Genomic DNA, 18,210 nt, shown 5'->3' with positions numbered 1-18,210 from the left:
CCCGGCTTCGAATTCCGCTAGTGGCACTAACTTTTTGTCAGATTTTTTCATTACCAGCAAGTTTGGTTGGTTTGGTTCGGTTATGACAGTTTAATTTTATTGGTATTAAGTCATTATAAAATTTTAATTGAGCAATTTCTAGTTTTATTTAATGAACAGAATTATTTTTTCTATTAGTAAACTTTTTTATATTATTTCATTATCAGCAAGTTTGGTTAGTTCTGTTATGATGGTTTAATTTTATAATAAAAAAATTAATTGAGCAATTTCTAGTTTTATTTAATGAACAGAATTATTTTTTCTATTAGTAAACTTTTTTATATTATTTCATTATCAGCAAGTTTGGTTAGTTCTGTTATGATGGTTTAATTTTATAATAAAAAAATTATTAAATTGAATTTGAGGCATTTATAATTTTATTTTATGAACAGAACTATTTTTGCGATTAGTAAACCTTCATTGCCAAAATGCTCTATACTACAGCGCTGTTCATGGAGGAATTTTTAACTAATGCCTCAATCGTACCTCCCCCTAAGTCAGACCAGACCCCAAAAAGTGTGGTTCCCAAATGTGAGTCATTAAAATAGGTATGTCTACAGGATAATTTGTAAAAAACTGGTGGGGCAACGCAACATACATACTAGTGATGTGTCAAAACCATCAAAACTTAAGAAAATTTTTGAGATTCGATAGGTGAGTTTCGAGATTCAAAAGTTTCGAAATTGAAAATTTTGGCACTTTTATTTTTGAAACTGCTGAGATTTTTTGTGTCATTATTATTGTTTTTAACACTATGTTTAAAAACAAGCTGGTAGCAATGGAGCAAACAGATCACCATTAACACTAATGAAACAAGTAAATTGTTTTCTTAGCTGCAAAAGGCATATCTTAAATACTGGAACAACTTACAATTCAGTTTCATATGAATATTTATAAGAAACAAAGACATTTTTATTAACCACTAATGTTCTAATTATTTATAAGTACCTGGGGACCGAGCTTTGCTCGGAAAAAATCATTAGTTCACTCTGAAAGCAGTCTTAGTATTGGAGATACATAAATCCACTCCCAAACTCCACACGGCTCGCCTTTACTACGTCCTACACCATTTCCTACGTCATGGACCTGTTTCCCTCCATTCCCAAAGCACTTTAGGATTGTAGATACCTTAATCTAATCGTTATTAACAGTTCCCACACCCCGGACAGCTCGCCTTGACTACTTCCTTCACCACTTCCTACGTCGCGGACCTGTTTCTTCCCTTCCCATAGCATTTTAGGATTACAGATACCCTAATCTTATCGTCATAAACAGTCCCCACACTCCGGACTGCTCGCCTTTTAACTATATCCTTCATCACTTCCTAAGTCACGGACCTGTTTCCCTCTATTCCCATAGCATTTTATAATTGCCTTTACTACTTCCCTCACCACTTCCTACGTCGCGGACCTGTTTCCTTCTCTTCCCATAGCATTTTAGGATTGCAGATACCTTAATCCAATCGTCATAAACATAGATCCCAGACTTCGCACTGCTACCCTTGACTACAATGTATCGAGTAATCTTTAGTATAATCTTTGCTAGATATTAACAAGTGATGTTTTTTCTTTTGTACTGTATTTGTAATTTGTTAGTATACGTGGTATACTGTGGGTAGTTGGCTTATTATGAACACATGCTACAACTTCGAGTCTGTTGTTTACTTTTTCCTTGTTATTTAATTCAGCCAACATGGTTACCTAGCAACCCATAAGACTAATGTTAAAAAATGATTTTCAGTTTCATTTTTCTACGTAATTAGATTTTTGTTGGCAGTTCTAACTGCAGTAAACTCTTTTTTAGGCCAGAAATAAACTGTATACAACATTTGAAGAAAATCGTCGGAGCCGTTTTCGAGATCTTGGTGCAGGCATACATACATACATACAAACATACAAGCAAACTTTTGCTCGTATTAGAGTATAGGATATCATTACAATTTCATATCATCTGATGATTTAATTTAATATCAGGAGTTTAATTTATTTTAATGTTAGTTGTTTATAAAAAAACAAGAGGTACGGTTGTACCTACTTACTACTACTAACTTACTTACCTACTTAATTAATACTTTTCAATGAAATACGACCTGTTAAAGATCGGTGACAACCTCTTGGAACGAACCACATACATGGTTTGTTAATCTCATATTCATCGTGTTCACTGTCCATTCACCGCACCTCTTTAAAGATCATAAGAGCAAATAATTGTAAATTAAATAAAATGTAAAAAAAATAAATAAATAAAAATAAGTAAACAAAAATGTAAGCAAACAAACAAACTATATTGTCAATTGCATTGGCCAGCTGTTGTTCACTAAATTAATCGAATAACGCTAACTTCCAAAACATGCAAGGCGTAGCCCTTTTTAAATCAGCCTGTGGGGCAGAGCCCTTAGGGAGTTTGTCCATATCAATACTTTTCGGCAAATCTACACACTCGTAAAGCTTCATTTTGATATGCCATATGCCATATATCTGGTAAATGGCCTTAACCGTTTGCATAAAATTTGATTGTATCACTTTAATAATATTAAATAGATTATGTTGTTTTGGGTTTGAAGTTTATCTGCCACATTTATGTTATTATTTCTGGATCAGGAGTCAATCTCTTTCAGTTTTGATCAAACAATCATAATGAAAATGTTATCATTACCTGTATTTTTTGGGTAACTAAAAAGTTTCCCGTTAAAGTATTGAGATTTGGGATTCGATTTTTTAAGTTTCGGTTTTGGTTTCGAGATTCAAAATTTCGGGTTTTGACCATCACTAATACATACCTATGTAAAGCTAACAGTGAAAAGAATGAAAGTATTTAAAATACTTTAATACTTTATTCTGAAATGGCGACCATACGAATGTAGCCCAAAAATTTATTAAGCCAAGTATGTATATATGGATATGAGTATAGCAGGATGAGCTGGACAAAGAGCTGAACTAGTATAAAAATAACTAACCTTTGTTTTATCTATTGCTGAATTTAATTTTCTTATCAAAATTTTACAGGATATAAAAAAAAACAACAAATATTATAAACCAAAAATATTTAGTCAATTTATTACAGAATGCAAAGTTAATAATCCACAGGTTTTTTTACTATGATCTTTCCTTCTAGACTGTTATTAAATTGTTGTCATAATCAGCTGAGCCTATAACAACACATTTGCCTGTTGTCTAGCAACTTAAATTATAATTGTGTTCTAAGAAAAAAATTGTAGAATCAAAATTTATTCAGGTCAATTAAATTAAATATTTTAAAAGTAAATTAGCTTTCTCAGTAGATTCCTGGAGAAATGGCACCTGTAGAATTCGGCTTAGAGCAATACCACAATGAAATGAATCTTCAACCAAGCAGGAAGCAATTGACAAAATTCCTGGAATCGCAAGGGTACAAGTTAGGGCCTACTGTCGGAGAGGGTTCTTACAGCAGGGTCAAGTCGGGCATCAAGATTTGTCCTGATGGGACCATTGCAAGAGTGGCCTGCAAAGTTATAAATAAGAGAAAGGCTTCCCAAGACTTCATCAATAGATTCCTCCCAAGGGAGATAGAAATCATCCGGAACCTTGAGCACCCGAATTTGCTGGGAGTCTATGATGTGTTTGAGAGCCCAGACCAAGTGTTTATCTTCACTAACTACTGCGAAAGAGGAGACCTTCTTGACTACATCAAACGCAAAGGTGCTCTCCCCAACGAGAAAGCCAAAAGATTCTTCAGGTAAGTTCAAATGGTGTTGATTTTTTAGTAAACAATTTATTTGATGAATTCCTAGTTAAAGAAAACTTCTAGTCCTGAGTGGCAACTAAAAACGATTTTCAATACTGATGTGTATATTTAGGAGATGAAAGATTGTAGATTTTGGTAACATTCCTTCAATCATTTTACCATATTGGGCTGGCAATTTTAGGGAAATTTAATATGGTATTCCTTCTACCACCTCAAGTGTGACAGCATGTAACCAATGATTGTTTTCCAGCATGTTAGTATCTGCAATCCACTACCTCCACTCTCAGGATATCAGCCACCGAGATGTCAAATGTGAGAATATATTCATTACTGCTAACGAACACATAATGCTTGGAGACTTTGGTTTTGCTCGTTCCTGCAGGGATCCAGCAACGGGGAGCCGAATTCTCAGTGACACTTTCTGCGGAAGTGCAGCATACGCGGCTCCAGAAATCCTCCAGGTGATTTTACTTATATTAGGTAAAAAAGTTTGGTCAAAGTGCTTTCGGGGGTTAAGTTATATTTAACATTATGAGTTATAACATTGTGAGTCAAAATAACTTTTGAACAATTTTGTGGATGCTTTCTGAAAAATCTCTTTGGACAAAACAAGAGAATAAATGCACTTAATTGAAATCATTATAAGCTCAGATGTAATTTTGAAGGAATTTAATAAATGCTCACTTAACAAATTTTAATTTTACTTAGAAATTTATGCTAATTTGATACTAGTCTACAGTTTTTCAACACAGATTTAGTTTCCATAACTGTTTGCAATGGCAAGGCTCTTAATCTTAAAAATGGCATCTTAATCTCAACAAAGGTTATTTGCTTTTGATATTCGACAATTTGAATTTATATTATAAAATATTGTAATGCACATCTTTGATGTCTTAACAGAGTGTTTTCTCTCAGGGTACTCCATACAACCCTAAGATGTACGACGTTTGGTCACTAGGATGTGTGTTGTACATTATGTTGACGGGAGTTATGCCTTTTGATGATTCAAATATTACACTGATGCTTCAAACCCAGCAGCAAAAACGCTTCCCAATACACCAATTCAACCTGAGGATTTCTGCCATCCAGCTTATCAAGTAAGAATAAAAAAAACATTTCAAATTATTAATGAACATGTCCATTAATAATTTTAAATGTTATTCTTATTTATTGTTAATAATTAAGAATAATTTAAATTAATAATAATAATAATTAATCCGAATTGTTATGATAAATAACTCTTGCAATACCTAACATTACAAATTATTAATAGACTTAGCAACCAAAAATTATTTACTTTTAACTAACATTTTTTTTTAAATATCCCATGAAAATATAGCATAAGTTTGATTTTTTTTTATTCAAACACTGAACAAGCTAAACTGATGATAAAAAAATGAACATTCTAAACATCCACCACTAACAAACTGTCAACCATTTCTATAGAAAAATAAGTAACTTTGTATATTGTTTCCTTAATAAAAAATTGTTTACACACTATAAATTGACAGGTAAAGGCCAAAATAGTATTTAGTAAGCGAGGAGGGGGAGGGGATTACCAAAAGAATATTTAGACAATTAGTAGGCAACATGATTTGATAAACTATTATCAATTTGTCTGTATAGCTCGAGTTAGCTGACATTAAGTTTTGTTTCAGCCGCATGTTGGAGCCTGACGTGACTCGTAGAGCCACCATCAATCAAGTCTCGCAGAGTCTTTGGCTCCACGAACAAATCAACCCCATGCTGTACACTAGAGTCCCCTATTGACCTTTGCTCTGCTACATCAGCAAATAATACAAACATAATGCTTAAATTGCCAATAAATGTTTTGCTGACTAATGTAATTTTCTATTGTGTCCAAGTACAGTAATTCAAAATTTTTATTTTGTTTTTATACACACCCAGCACCCCCAATGACATTTTTTTGGAAGGGGGCAGTCCAAACTCGCTTGTTAGTATCTAACAAAGACCTTTGGTAAGTTATAGCCTAGCATCATTAGCCCACTGACAATTAATTATGGAATCTGAATCTGCTAACGATCTCGCTTGGAGTCAAACCAGCAGTCATCAGATTTTATAGGAAGCACTATAACTACTCGTCCATCATTTTTAACATCAGACGGAGCTGCGAGTTTTACAGGCTCGTTGTTTTGCTATCTTTGTAAGCTTGGGATCAACCTTTCATCTTCAATCAAATGTGAGGCACAGGTATAGAGTGCAGTCAAAATAATCAAAAACTATATTCGAAAGGCTACGGCTACCCCAAACCATGCAAACCTCTCAAGGTGTATGAATAATTTCTTGTTTCAGTATTGCAACACACCACATACAACAACAAGTGAATCACCTGTAAGGTTGCTATCTAAATGTAGTCATAGATATTGTGTTCTTGATTTGCTAATACCTAATACTGATGACGTTGTGGAATCAAACCAATCAAAGCAAGTACTGTAATTTTAGGGGTGTTAGTTTTTAAATAGGGCAAGATGTAAATGTTCAAGATTTTCAAGCTAGTAAAGAGTGTAGTACCTTTGACTATTAATACAACAACTGTTCTGTATCCAATAGTCAATGGTAGTACCCATTTAATGGCAAACTGCGGTTGTTAGAGAAGTTTTAGGGTCTCAATCCTACAACTAATAAAAATACAACTTGGAAAATACATCATTAAGGGAAATCAAAAGGCATAAACTGTAAAATACCTTTAACCAGAATTGGTACTTTACAACACAGAGTAAGTTATACTGATTTTGATGGTATTGGGTAAAATCACAATTTTCTGATGAAATGTAAATAAATTCTTAATAAATTGTAATAAGATTACATATCTAATAAAAATAGCACAACCCTCATAGTAAAAACCCACTTGAGTTTACATTTATTTGTGGAAAAAGTTCATAAAATCAGTCTTTTATTTGGCATGTTTTTGTATGAGGTCCAAGACTTCTTTGACATCTTGGCTTGATCCAAGGAAGATGGGACATCTCTGGTGGATGGAGGTTGGTATAACATCCAACACTGCATGACTTCCATCGGAGGCGAGTCCTCCAGCCTCCTCTACTAGGTACGCCATCGGCACTCCCTCGTACAGCAGCCTCAACTGTGCAGACAGACACAAACAAACGTCAACGTCAATAGATTAATCGTCTACTGGCTAAATTAATAAAGTTAATTATTGGGAGGTTACCATTAAAAGAATCGTAATTTTGTACCTAACTGTATATGATTACATGTTGTACTGTACATGGTGTGAACAGTTTTATAGCCACAACACTTTATCACAGTAATTTACAATTTTAAGGAGATGAAAAATGTAATTTTGATTAATATAATGTACTGTACTTTACCTTCCCCTTGGGCGAGTCCTTAGTAGCAGGGTACATGAAAATTCCTCCGTACTTAAGCGTCCTGTGTACATCAGCCACCATGGAACCCACATAACGTGCTCCGTAAGGTTTGCCAAACTAGAAAAATAAACACAAAAATCATATGGGTTTATACTGCTTTCTCAAACAGCAGTTGACTAAAGATACAAACACACAGAACACAGTGCGTCTCCTCCTCTCCCATTCCCATATAATTATCACAAATTGTAAATGAAAATTGGTTTTTATGAAAACAAAAACCAAGCAATGTGTAAATTCATTAACAACATAGGTAACATTTTTGCTACTGTCAAAACAAAAAATTGGACAGTTGGGGACACGTAACGGATTTTGACGCAATCTTTAAATGAATGCCACTACATTTTACATTTTACTATAAATTTTCATGGATAGTAAAAAGTAAAACCATTATCACAAAGACCAATATCGATCACGCCTATCCAACTAACATTCCAGCAACTGATAATCAAGAAGATGTTTAAACAGTTTTTAGATGTAAAAAAAACCTTAAATCAGAGAGCAGCCGCACATTTCAGTTTAAGAAAATTTGTTTGGATCTCCTTTTGTTGAATAAAGATAGACAAATAGACTTTGTTTGTTGAAAATACCTTCTTAAGAGTGTATTGTCTTTTGAACGGTGTCAATTTTAAAACGTTGAATACATTTCAGCGACATTTTTTCAGAAAAAGTAGTATTATTTAGCAATTGATACATCTATTTGATCCATCTAATGAATGCATACAGCCAAGGCCCCACTAGAAAAAACAGGCCATGCTGCAGGATTCATGACGTCACACTAGTGTATAGATTTCATTGATAAATTCATTGTCATCACCATTCCCATATGTTTTAGGTAAATAAACAAGCTGGCAGTTTGTAAGATTTTAATGGTAAGAGTTTAGTACAACAGTACAACTATCCACCACTGTGACGTAGTGTTGCGCTGCCCCTGCTGCAGCATGGCCTGTTTTTCTAGTGGGGCCTTGATACAGCACCGCCGGTACTTATTTGAATAATTTTACTAACAATAACAATCTATTTTGGTCTCTATCATGAACTATGAATACTGATGATTTAGCTAGAATATTACCTTTGGATCTTTTTTTCTGTCCACATATTCCCTGATGGCAGGATCCCAGAGATGAGTGTAGCCTTCATTAATGCTGTAGATTTTACCTTTTGATGGTAAACGGATGTTTGGGTCGGTTAAAATAAATTCACCAATGGCCTGGAAAGAACACCAAAATTATTAAAGCATTTCAAATTGGCACTTAATCTTTATACACCTCTATCTTAAAGTTAAAACATTTTTCACAACGAAAACCTGAAGACATTCATTAACACCAACAAAACAACTTGTATTGCCTACTAACTTACCTTTAATTTGCAAAGTAATGGCTAATGTTTTTTTTTTTTTTTTACTTTTTACCTGAAAATTGGAAAACAATTCAAACACAGCTACGTCGGGAGTATGCTTTTGGGTTCTTAGAAAAGTAAAACTGGACCCATTAATCAATCATCGTTAATTCACCATTGCCTCCTGTGGTTGTGGCAACAAATTGTCATTCCACCACTGTCCCGAAGACATCACTATCAGCTCCTGTGATTGTAGCAATTTATTGACAATACATCGCGGTTGCAAAGTCATCATCATCGACTTCCGCAATTGAGGCAAAATTATGAGCATCTCTTGCGATCACGAAGATATCGTGTTGTTGCGACGAACAAATGTTGATTAGTTATGAATAGCAAAATGGTGTTGCAAAAATAAATTTAACAAACAAAGTTTTAGGGCTTCTTATTAACAAACCTATAAACTACATATCAATGACAATATGTAAAAAAATCCCCGCCCCCAAATCACAGTTACCAGGTGCGTCGCTGTCCCCCCTGATAATAAATATGAAAACAAAACTAGTAATGTTGTGTTTAAAATCTGAAGGAAATAAATAAAACAAATTACCGACCGGGTCCAACATGAAGCCGTTGACGCCAGAACCTCGGCCGAGAGCCAGCACCATCATGGTGGCCGAGCCGTAGAGTGCATAACCAGCGGCAACCAGCTGACGTCCGGACTGTAGAGCGTCCTTCTCACTTACTGGGCTCGTGCCATCTGGCCTCCTGTCACACAAACCATGCATAACGGTAGCATAATTAGTAGTTGAAAAAATATTAAGGTCTTTTCCATTATACAACTAAGTACCTCTAAATTTACCACTAAACCTTTGGCTGTCCACCCATTGGTCGTCCCAACAGTCTATGGCACTAACAGCACTAATAATGAATGTCCAAGTTAGATGTGCAGCACATCTCTGTAGGTGTTGTATTGCTTTCAACCATCAAAGATTATACCATAGTGTAAAGTTAATACTTCCATTAGATAATTTGTTGTAAGTGGTGTTGTGGTGGTGGTTGTCTTGGGGCTAGTGGGTTTCATTATCACTTGGATATTGGTGGTTTTGACATAATTTGAACTCAGGACCTTTTGGCTACCAAAGTACTCCACTAGACCATATCGCCATATCCTCATATCCCCCGTTGGAGGTCAAAGGGTCGGCAAACTTTTAAAACTACTTCCAAAATGATTCAGTTACAAGTAAAAATGTAATTATTTCATTGAACGTACTTCTTTTGTAGTAGGCCTACATATAGGTGTCCTCTCTTATCAAGTTTGTCAATGTGCATTTTTAAAGTAATCATGCTGGATTGGGTTTAAAATAGATTGTTTTTAACTCAACTTTCTCTTTAACTCCTTTTTAACTCTCTTTTTTTAACCCTTCCTTACAGATACCTTATATTTTCTTTGAGCTCATTAATTTTCTGAAAGCTTTGTTGTTTACCAGTTTTATCAAGCTCTGCACAAAACTTGTACAAATAATGATTCAGGCCTGTTTTATTCCCAAAATATTATTTAATTTATGATATTATGATTAATTTGAATTTACTTAACAGACCTGTAAATGCTGAAAATGGAACCAATTGAGACCAGGCAGTCTATGTTGGAAGACCCATCGAGAGGATCGAAACACACTATGTACTTGCCCTGTTTCTCTGCTTCAACCTGCAATAATAGTGATTATTTTAATTTATTTTAAAACTAGCAGTTACCTGGCGCACCTTGCTGTGCTAACAACTATTATTTTAAATGGTAATTTGTCCTTTACGATAAATAATATGAAAAAATGTATACCAAAAGCAAAAGTTTAATACCTGAGATGGCACACACGATTATTATTCACTTAATAATGTATGTTAGATTGTGTGGGTATAGAACAAAAGATAAAACCATTAAGGCATTGCCATCCCTTTCATTTTTATAATACTTTATTGACAAAGGTTTTTACTTTTTATGTTTTCATATTAATTTAATAGTGGAGAATTTAAACATTGTTGAGTGCACAGGTGTGCTGCGATTGGGGTTTTTAATATATTTTTACCTATCCAAAAGTAAAATAATTTTCTGTACTGCATTGGAAAAACAGTGAGGCACTATTTCAAATCATGACTAATACAGAATGTTTGATTATTCAAACCTACAAAACAGTTGGTATAATTTTTGATTATAGGCTAGTTCTGGTTTCAAGGTGCATGTGCTGCATGTTATTCTGATTCAGTTATTGTAAAACTTACGATGATGGCTTGTTCGTTCTCTTCGCTGACCAGGACGCAGGTTGTGAAGGATGAGGACAACATGTTGATGAACATCTCGTTGGAGAGAACATCCAGCTTTTTAACCTCCTCTCCCTGAACATTGGTGGAGCCTGCGATTCCAAACCTGCAACCCATTTCCCCAATCAGATCCAAGAGATTCTAATCAGAAATCAAAAAGCTTATCTTTCATTCACATTTGTCACCCAATTCCCTATGCGAATGCGATCACCACCTTGTGCTAGTGGTACTAATGACGACTTAAAGGACTACTTGAATAGAATCAAGGTAACTTAACCTCTTGTGTAAAAGGAGTTTCTGTTAGTTTTGTACACAAACTAGACCTTTTCTACTTTTTTTTTCAAGAACCCTACAAGGATGGACAGAGAATTTCTAGTTATAAAGGGCACAGACACCACCAGCCATATAAATATTTTATCAGGGTTTATAAGAAGGTAAAAACATTTTCAAAAAATAGCAACCCATTATTTTTTCAGAATAAAATTATAGTCATAAAATCAATTTATTGTTGATCGATCAATTGATTGATTGGGCAAAAAGTGGATTATGGAGTTAAAAGTAAAGTACATATATTACATATATTATAAGTAGTTGTCTAAATTACCAAGAGTATTCTTTTCTTACTTTCTTCTTATCCCTTTTTGATATGCAAGTGAGTTGTTTTCCTCTCTCTACTGTTTAATCTTATTTGTTATTTATTGGAAGTAAAGTATCACAATAAGATACAGAAAACATATTTGAAGATGAGCAATGGAGAAACTAACTTATCACTCAGTCAAACATCACTTTCTTGGAATCTTAGCTTACAAAAAAACTGTATGAGTTTTCTACAGAATATAGTAATAAAATATTTAATAAAAACTTGAGAATTGGTCTAGATCAGTCTATTCTATTATGTTGAATTTTATGTCACTTTGTCACAACAGCAAACAGCAAGGTAAGCCGTAAGCCCCATAACCACTGGCTTCCCACACAATATTGATTTTGAAAACTTTGTAATCACAGTTTTCCATAGTCAGTCCATAGTTTAGATTTTTTTGTCATATCCATATTATATAAATCCCAAAGTACGCATGAACTTTTGAGAAAACTACAAGTCACACCCCCATAATCCACACTTAAAATGTTCGTAATAACAAGAAACTTTGTGCAAAACCATCCATTATTTTAAATTGCCCTTCAAGGTCGTAATTCCTTTTCTAAAAGGGAACTTTCCATATACTGTACCTATTGTTAAAAATACCTCAGCTGTACTTATGTTATTCTTTTTATTTATTACTTTACTAAAATCAGGTGTGATTATCTGGTTCTATTACTGTATTCTGCTTTGTCTATTTCCCCTTTTATTTTTGACTATTTATCTATATAATTAATACGCTACATGAAACTTTGTCGGTTGAACTCCTCCGCCATTTCTTAACCGATTTTATCCATTGACGTCTCATTGGAAAGAGTGTGTCGCATAGATTTGCAAACTGGCCTTACATTTTTGAAAGCGTCCCTTGGGCTCTGCCCCAGTGGCTTTGAAAGTTCCCATGTTATCCTTATGGAGAACATAATTGTTTACATTTTGATCAGCTGTATAATTTAATTGCTGTTATTTATTTTTCAATTCAACAAAACGCATTGGGTACATTTACTGATTTTGAAGAAATTAAATATTTACTATTTCAATTTACATTCGTACATATTACAATGTAAAAAATCGAGAAAGCCTGGTCAATTTTATATGTTTTACCAAATAAGAAAAATGAATTGACAGGGTACTGTAATTCTTGAGCAATCATTGAAAGAACTGATTTGTTAACCATGGAAACATAGGAAAGTAATAGAACGCCACCAAAAAAGTAGAAGAAATAGAGATAAAAAATGCAATCGTTATCATCCTTTATAAAGAAGAACACATACAATATGAAGATTCCCACAAACAATGAATAAGGATGTGTTAGCCGAAGTGCTACTATTTTGTTGGAAACACGGACTTAACTTTATGATGATTGGCAAAGGAAACCCCTCTAAGGCCGAATTAAACTGGGTATGGCAAGGACATTAAATATGTTTTCATACAAGTCAAGTGATTTTAAAATAATATGACTACATCCAACAAACCTTAATAAAACTTTCATTGGAGGATTCACACTATTCACATTATTATTCACATTCAAGGGAAACAAAAAATCATCTGAACATTAGGCCTTTCAATTCTGCATTTTTCCAGGTAAATATAACTTACGTTATAACAGTAACTAGCCAAATTAATGCCAATTGAAGCAAATATAATTGTGACAGAGAGGTTATGCAGAAAATCAGGCAATTCTTAAGTAATGTAAACAAAATGTTATCGCTATAAAAAATGACTGAAATTTGTAAACGAACTGGCGACAATGTTACCATGCTGACTACATTATCATTGACAAAAATCAACATGGACAACCTAATGCGGCTATAAGTGGGAAACATTTGTAGAATACCTTAAAAACCAGATCAGCTTATAAAATATTTACAAGAAATGTTTATTATATGGAATTGTTAGGTACATAATCTATGAGTTGTTGAGTCTTTTAAACTCATCGGAAATTATAACTTTATTAGTTTTTAAATAAGTTATTTGGTTTTTAAATCTACTTTACTTCTTTGCAATTGCTCGATTTTGAGCAACATGTACACTAGTTGAACTTAACCAATAAAAACTATTTTAGTTTTGCAACATAGTTTTTTCAAATAATGGTGCAATATGACAAAAAATAGTTCATCACACAGACAGAAAGTGTCTTTTCAACTCTTGCTCATTTTCTGACAACAAGCTCAGGTCGAAAAGAGTCACTTTACGCCCTAGTAATGGTATAACTATACTATTTTATACTTCATTTGCGATTATTTTTAAAAATTAGTTGAAAGGAGGAGCAAAGCAAAGCATATTATGTACTGTATATGGTTTATGAATCATTGATGTTTTGTTTGTTAAAAGTTATCCCTTGATCCAAAGGTACAGGATCAAAGTACTCTAATCTTATCTAGTCTGGTGCATGAACCATTGTAGTTAACAATTCTGAGTTCACAACTTTCTGAAGTTATCAATGAACTTGTTGACCAAACCCTCAGAAGTATTTTTCCTCATTTGAATTCTTAAATTTCACTCGGTTTGAAAAACATAACTATATGCAAAATTATAAAATATAAGGTAAAGATGATGCTAAAAAGTTGTACAACCACCTTCTTTCTGGAAAGGTAATGATGAGATGAGACCATTATCTAAAGTAAACGCCATTAGCAAGGTCATTGTACAAAAACAAGGCCTTTTCTACTTTCCTTTTCAGGAACCCAATGAGGTTGGGCAGAGGATTATTTTGCGACAAATAGCACAAAAGAAACAGACATATCGAATATTTAGCAGGGTTTATTAGATAATATAGAAGATGTTTTCAAATAATAGCAACCCATTATTATTTCACATGTTAAAATAAAGCAATATAATATAGAATTTGTAAAGATTGACAGCCCATTATAGGCGTTTTATTGCAAAACAAAACGCTAAATTTGATGTTTGTCAAAATTTAAATAAAAAAATTTAGGTTTAAAAATGTATCGTTTCACACATTGTGTAGCCCCCAAACATAGAAATTGAACTTTTCAAAGTCGCTCAAATCATATAGGTAAAAGAGCGATTTGCCACAATAACAGCATCAAAACTTAACATTACCGTAATGGTCAGGTGAAAAACGGTCAGGTGAAAAACAGTCTTTAAACTCGAAGCATTTTATTAAGGGAGGTTTGAGTGGAAGGGCTAATCAATTAATGCATTTTGATACATCCAAATCAAAATACCTTACATTAGTTACCTTGGTTTAGTGTATAGTGGTATAGATAAGTTTTCAGGTTATTTTGCTATATTGCAGGGAATAAGAGATAAGATTACCAGGGGTGTACTTGTATGGTCTATTGCACTTGCACATATTTTACGTCAGTTAGGATAATATGTACGTTTCAAAAATATCCTGCTGATTAAGTTTAACATAAAAAAACGTTTGTTTTCAAGCATATAAATTAATCTGTTTTTCTGCAACTACAGTACTATGCAACGCCGAAGGAGTACTTTCAAGCTTAATATCCAGCAGTCTTTTATTCAAAACCTACAAACATAACCTCTATTTTCCTATTTGATTTTCCCCTAGACTCACAGTTTAGCGATACCAGCCTTCCTGACGGCACTGCTGACTGCCTTCACAGCTGTTTGGATGCTGACCAACAGCTGAGTCAGGTCTCCCGTAGCTTGAGGAACCTTCCGCTGTTCCGCCAGCACAAACCGTGTCAGAGTCATACAGTTGGAGTCGAAGCCCGCGTTGTCTCCAGCCATACTGTCCACTGTGCGCGCTCACTCACTACTGACACTGATACTGATGGGACGTGACGAGACGCAGACGACTGAAGTGAAGTGATAACGAGTAGGCCTAACTAACTAGCCGCCTGTTAATCGTTATCTGCAGCAGTGTGGTCGTTGTCGGGAATTTTACCGGCCACGGGGATATTACGTTCTACAGCCGAGCGTAAATGGAGTTTGGAATATTGTAGACCAGAAGCTTTTCTAATCGTTGAAACGGGTCTAAATTGTTCTTAATCAATTAAATTTTAATAACTAGATGGGTTTCACAGAGACCTATAAAATATAACTGAATTATCAGGGTATCAGTTTATCATTGACCCTCGATCACCATGCTTCATTATTAATTTTACCTAATTATGGAGGCAACATTTTTGTATAAATAATTATTTAATTAAAATATTTGTTATATATCGTTCAACTGTGAAGGGAAGTAAAAATACAGTAATATCATTGTCTTTTCAGAGACCTGCACTGCATACATTTTAAACCCTCTGGGATGGTATATCAACTTTTTTCTAGTAGAACGGTACAATTCTAAATAGTGATAACGCAGAATTCAAGCAAAATAGTTTTGGCCTCTACCCTCTACCCTTTTTATACTAATACAGGGTCGCAGCTATACATGTTTCCAGGGGGGGAGCCATAAATTCGCCGCCCTTTTACCACGCAATTGTGGATCTGTTCTAAATGCTAATTACATTTTACCCTGGTAGTCTTAACATGAGGCATAGAAACTTAATAAAATAGCCTAAACGTTTTATAATATTTTTATATTACAATTTTTAAGAGAACAAATAAAACATTCTGCAATATGTGTTTATTAAATTGCAGTGATTATACAACTCTCTATACATAAAGTCCCTATCATTTCAGCCTCTGGAATGCTTATATAATCAAATAAATAGTAAACTCTTACCTTAGCAATCCTTATTATGGTAGCCCGATATTAATTTCAAACCCGTAGGTTCATCTTCAGTCGGAAGTTTAGGTAGACCAAATGCTTATTATAAAATCCACCCGATGGGTTTCGTAGAAACATTTCAGGGGGTGAGTTGACAACATAACAATGGATTGTTATTGTGTAATCTTAAGCAATTCATTAATTTTCTGGAAGGTAAAACTTGAGTAGAAAGACCACTCTAGACTATTAAGAACCCAAAAAAGAACAAAAACAAAATGATGTAAGAAAGGCTACCTAATGTCATGTTATTTTAAGCTGAAGTGAATCATAGAATAATATGAACGCATTGGTGTGAAAAAATTTAGAATAAGATAAAATGAAAGGGTTACACGCGTGTATAAAATTAAACTGGAATTAAAAATGAAACTTGATATTTAAGTTCGTCTTTGGCCCTAATATAAAAGTATTATTATACAGGGTGTCACAAAAAAGTGTGATGGGCTATACAGGACCTAATTCTACATGCAAAAAAATAATTCAAAAATGAAGAATAATTTTTTTTGGATTTCGGCTTAGTTTAGCCGTAATCCGCCATTTTGTTTTTTGGGGAAAATATTTATTATTTCAAAATCCCTTTGAGATATTTTTACGAAACTTGGCAAAATTGTTAACACTATATAGTAAGTAACATTTATATAAAAAATCATTATTTTAACTTTCCAAATTTCAAAATTGCGGCCGTTTGAATTTTTTAATGCCAAATTTCATGAAAACCGGTACCTAAATCAAAATTTTGTAAGACACAAAAGTTTTAGTATTTATTATGACAAATCCAACAAAACAAAAATGAATAAAATCGGTTCATAAATAAAGAAGCTGTGTTTATTTTAGTAATTTAGACTGAAATTATTAATATTAAAATGTATTAAATGTAATGTAATAGTTTATGTAACGTATTAAGTAATTTCTGTCTAAATGACTAAAATAAACACAGCTTCTTTATTTATGAAGCAATTTTATTCATTTTTGTTTTGTTGGATTTGTCATAATAAATACTAAAACTTTTGTGTCTTACAAAATTTTGATTTAGGTACCGGTTTTCATGAAATTTGGCATTAAAAAATTCAAACGGCTGCCATTTTGAAATTTGGAAAGTTAAAATAATAATTTTTTTTATAAATGTTACTTACTATAGTGTAAACAATTTTGCCAAGTTTCGTAAAAAATTCTCAAAGGGATTTTGAAATAATAAATATTTTCCCCAAAAAACAAAATGGTGGATTACAGCTAAACTAAGCCGAAATCCAAAAAAATTTATTCTTCATTTTTGACTTATTTTTGAAAGTAGAATTAGGTCCTGTATAGCCCATCACAGTTTTTTGTGACACCCTGTATAAAGTTCGTTAGGTTTTATGCTTTGATGAACCCACAAAATATTTTCACCATACACTTTTGAGGTATACATGATGAAATAGACAAGTTAAACAAATTTAAAGAAGATATAAAATTGCCAGCAATCTCCATTTATCTGTTGATTCACCACAACATATAACATGGAAGACAACGTTAGAACGTAATGCTTTAAGCTCTTTAATATCTTGGTAAAATTGTTTATCTTTCCTAAAGTAGTATCCCAAATGTATAGTACTTGGGTACACTAATGTCCTTGGCCTATATTTCTCCAGGTTATCTGACTCACAGTTTAGCGATTCCCGCCTTGCCGACGGCGCTGCTGACTGCCTTCACAGCTGTCTGGATGCTAACCAACAGCTGAGTCAAGTCTCCACACGCTGATGGCGTCTTCTGCTGCTCCGCCAGCACGTAGCGCGTCAGCGTCATACAGTTGGAGTCAAACTGACCGCCGTTCTCCGCCATCTCCGGTGATACTGACCCAGGAGTCTGTAGCCGTGCTGAGCGAAAGTTACCAGGCCTTGGGTTCGGTACAGTTTCTGTTACGGGCATTACCTCACTTTAATTGTTTCTGCCCTTGAGGCGTGGTTTGGCCTTTAGTTTTGATTCTAGGAGTGATAGCGTGGAAATTAAGGCAGGTTTGGATATGTCGTGGGCCATTTTATTTGCATATTAGGATTTAGTGGCTGCTTACTGAA

At 33.9% G+C, this 18,210-nt stretch overlaps 2 protein-coding genes across 4 annotated transcripts; one reads left to right on the top strand and one right to left on the bottom strand.

The window, feature by feature from the left end:
• The first annotated feature begins 3,200 nt into the window (after window positions 1-3,200).
• Window positions 3,201-5,604, top strand: LOC129003938 (testis-specific serine/threonine-protein kinase 1-like). Of its 2 annotated transcripts, none has more exons than XM_054432286.1 (4): window positions 3,201-3,753; window positions 4,013-4,223; window positions 4,678-4,859; window positions 5,421-5,604. In XM_054432286.1, the coding sequence occupies exons 1-4, from the start codon at window positions 3,332-3,334 to the stop codon at window positions 5,530-5,532; spliced, it is 927 nt and encodes a 308-aa protein (XP_054288261.1). In that variant the 5' UTR covers window positions 3,201-3,331; the 3' UTR covers window positions 5,533-5,604. The 2 variants fall into 2 exon arrangements, with proteins under 2 accessions (XP_054288261.1, XP_054288260.1); XM_054432285.1 differs by having other exon boundaries at window positions 4,663-4,859.
• Window positions 5,605-6,457: 853 nt separating this feature from the next.
• On the bottom strand, window positions 6,458-17,969 carry LOC129003937 (fructose-1,6-bisphosphatase 1-like). Of its 2 annotated transcripts, none has more exons than XM_054432284.1 (7): window positions 17,802-17,969; window positions 10,782-10,926; window positions 10,106-10,212; window positions 9,119-9,272; window positions 8,242-8,379; window positions 7,113-7,229; window positions 6,458-6,865 (listed from the first exon to the last, which is right to left on the bottom strand). In XM_054432284.1, the coding sequence occupies exons 1-7, from the start codon at window positions 17,939-17,941 to the stop codon at window positions 6,677-6,679; spliced, it is 990 nt and encodes a 329-aa protein (XP_054288259.1). In that variant the 5' UTR covers window positions 17,942-17,969; the 3' UTR covers window positions 6,458-6,676. The 2 variants fall into 2 exon arrangements, with proteins under 2 accessions (XP_054288259.1, XP_054288258.1); XM_054432283.1 differs by lacking the exon at window positions 17,802-17,969 and adding an exon at window positions 14,999-15,214.
• Between the last annotated feature and the right edge of the window lie 241 nt (window positions 17,970-18,210).

Source organism: Macrosteles quadrilineatus, unplaced genomic scaffold (genome assembly GCF_028750875.1).
Source record: "Macrosteles quadrilineatus isolate MER2022 unplaced genomic scaffold, UCM_ALF_1.0 Scaffold_9__3_contigs__length_116548681, whole genome shotgun sequence".
NCBI lineage: Eukaryota > Metazoa > Arthropoda > Insecta > Hemiptera > Cicadellidae > Macrosteles > Macrosteles quadrilineatus.
Note: the sequence above shows the minus strand (reverse complement) of the source record. Positions and strands in the feature narration are given on the sequence as shown.

Coding starts and splice junctions, on each gene's coding strand:
- LOC129003938 (XM_054432285.1), top strand. CDS start 3,332: ATGGCACCTGTAGAATTCGGCTTAGAGCAATACCACAATGAAATGAAT. Junction 3,754..4,012: donor AAAGCCAAAAGATTCTTCAG/GTAAGTTCAAAT, acceptor ATTGTTTTCCAG/CATGTTAGTATCTGCAATCC. Junction 4,224..4,662: donor CGGCTCCAGAAATCCTCCAG/GTGATTTTACTT, acceptor ATGTCTTAACAG/AGTGTTTTCTCTCAGGGTAC.
- LOC129003937 (XM_054432283.1), bottom strand. CDS start 15,174: ATGGCTGGAGACAACGCGGGCTTCGACTCCAACTGTATGACTCTGACA. Junction 7,230..8,241: donor ACAGAAAAAAAGATCCAAAG/GTAATATTCTAG, acceptor TTATTTTTCTAG/TTTGGCAAACCTTACGGAGC. Junction 6,866..7,112: donor AGGACTCGCCCAAGGGGAAG/GTAAAGTACAGT, acceptor CTGTCTGCACAG/TTGAGGCTGCTGTACGAGGG.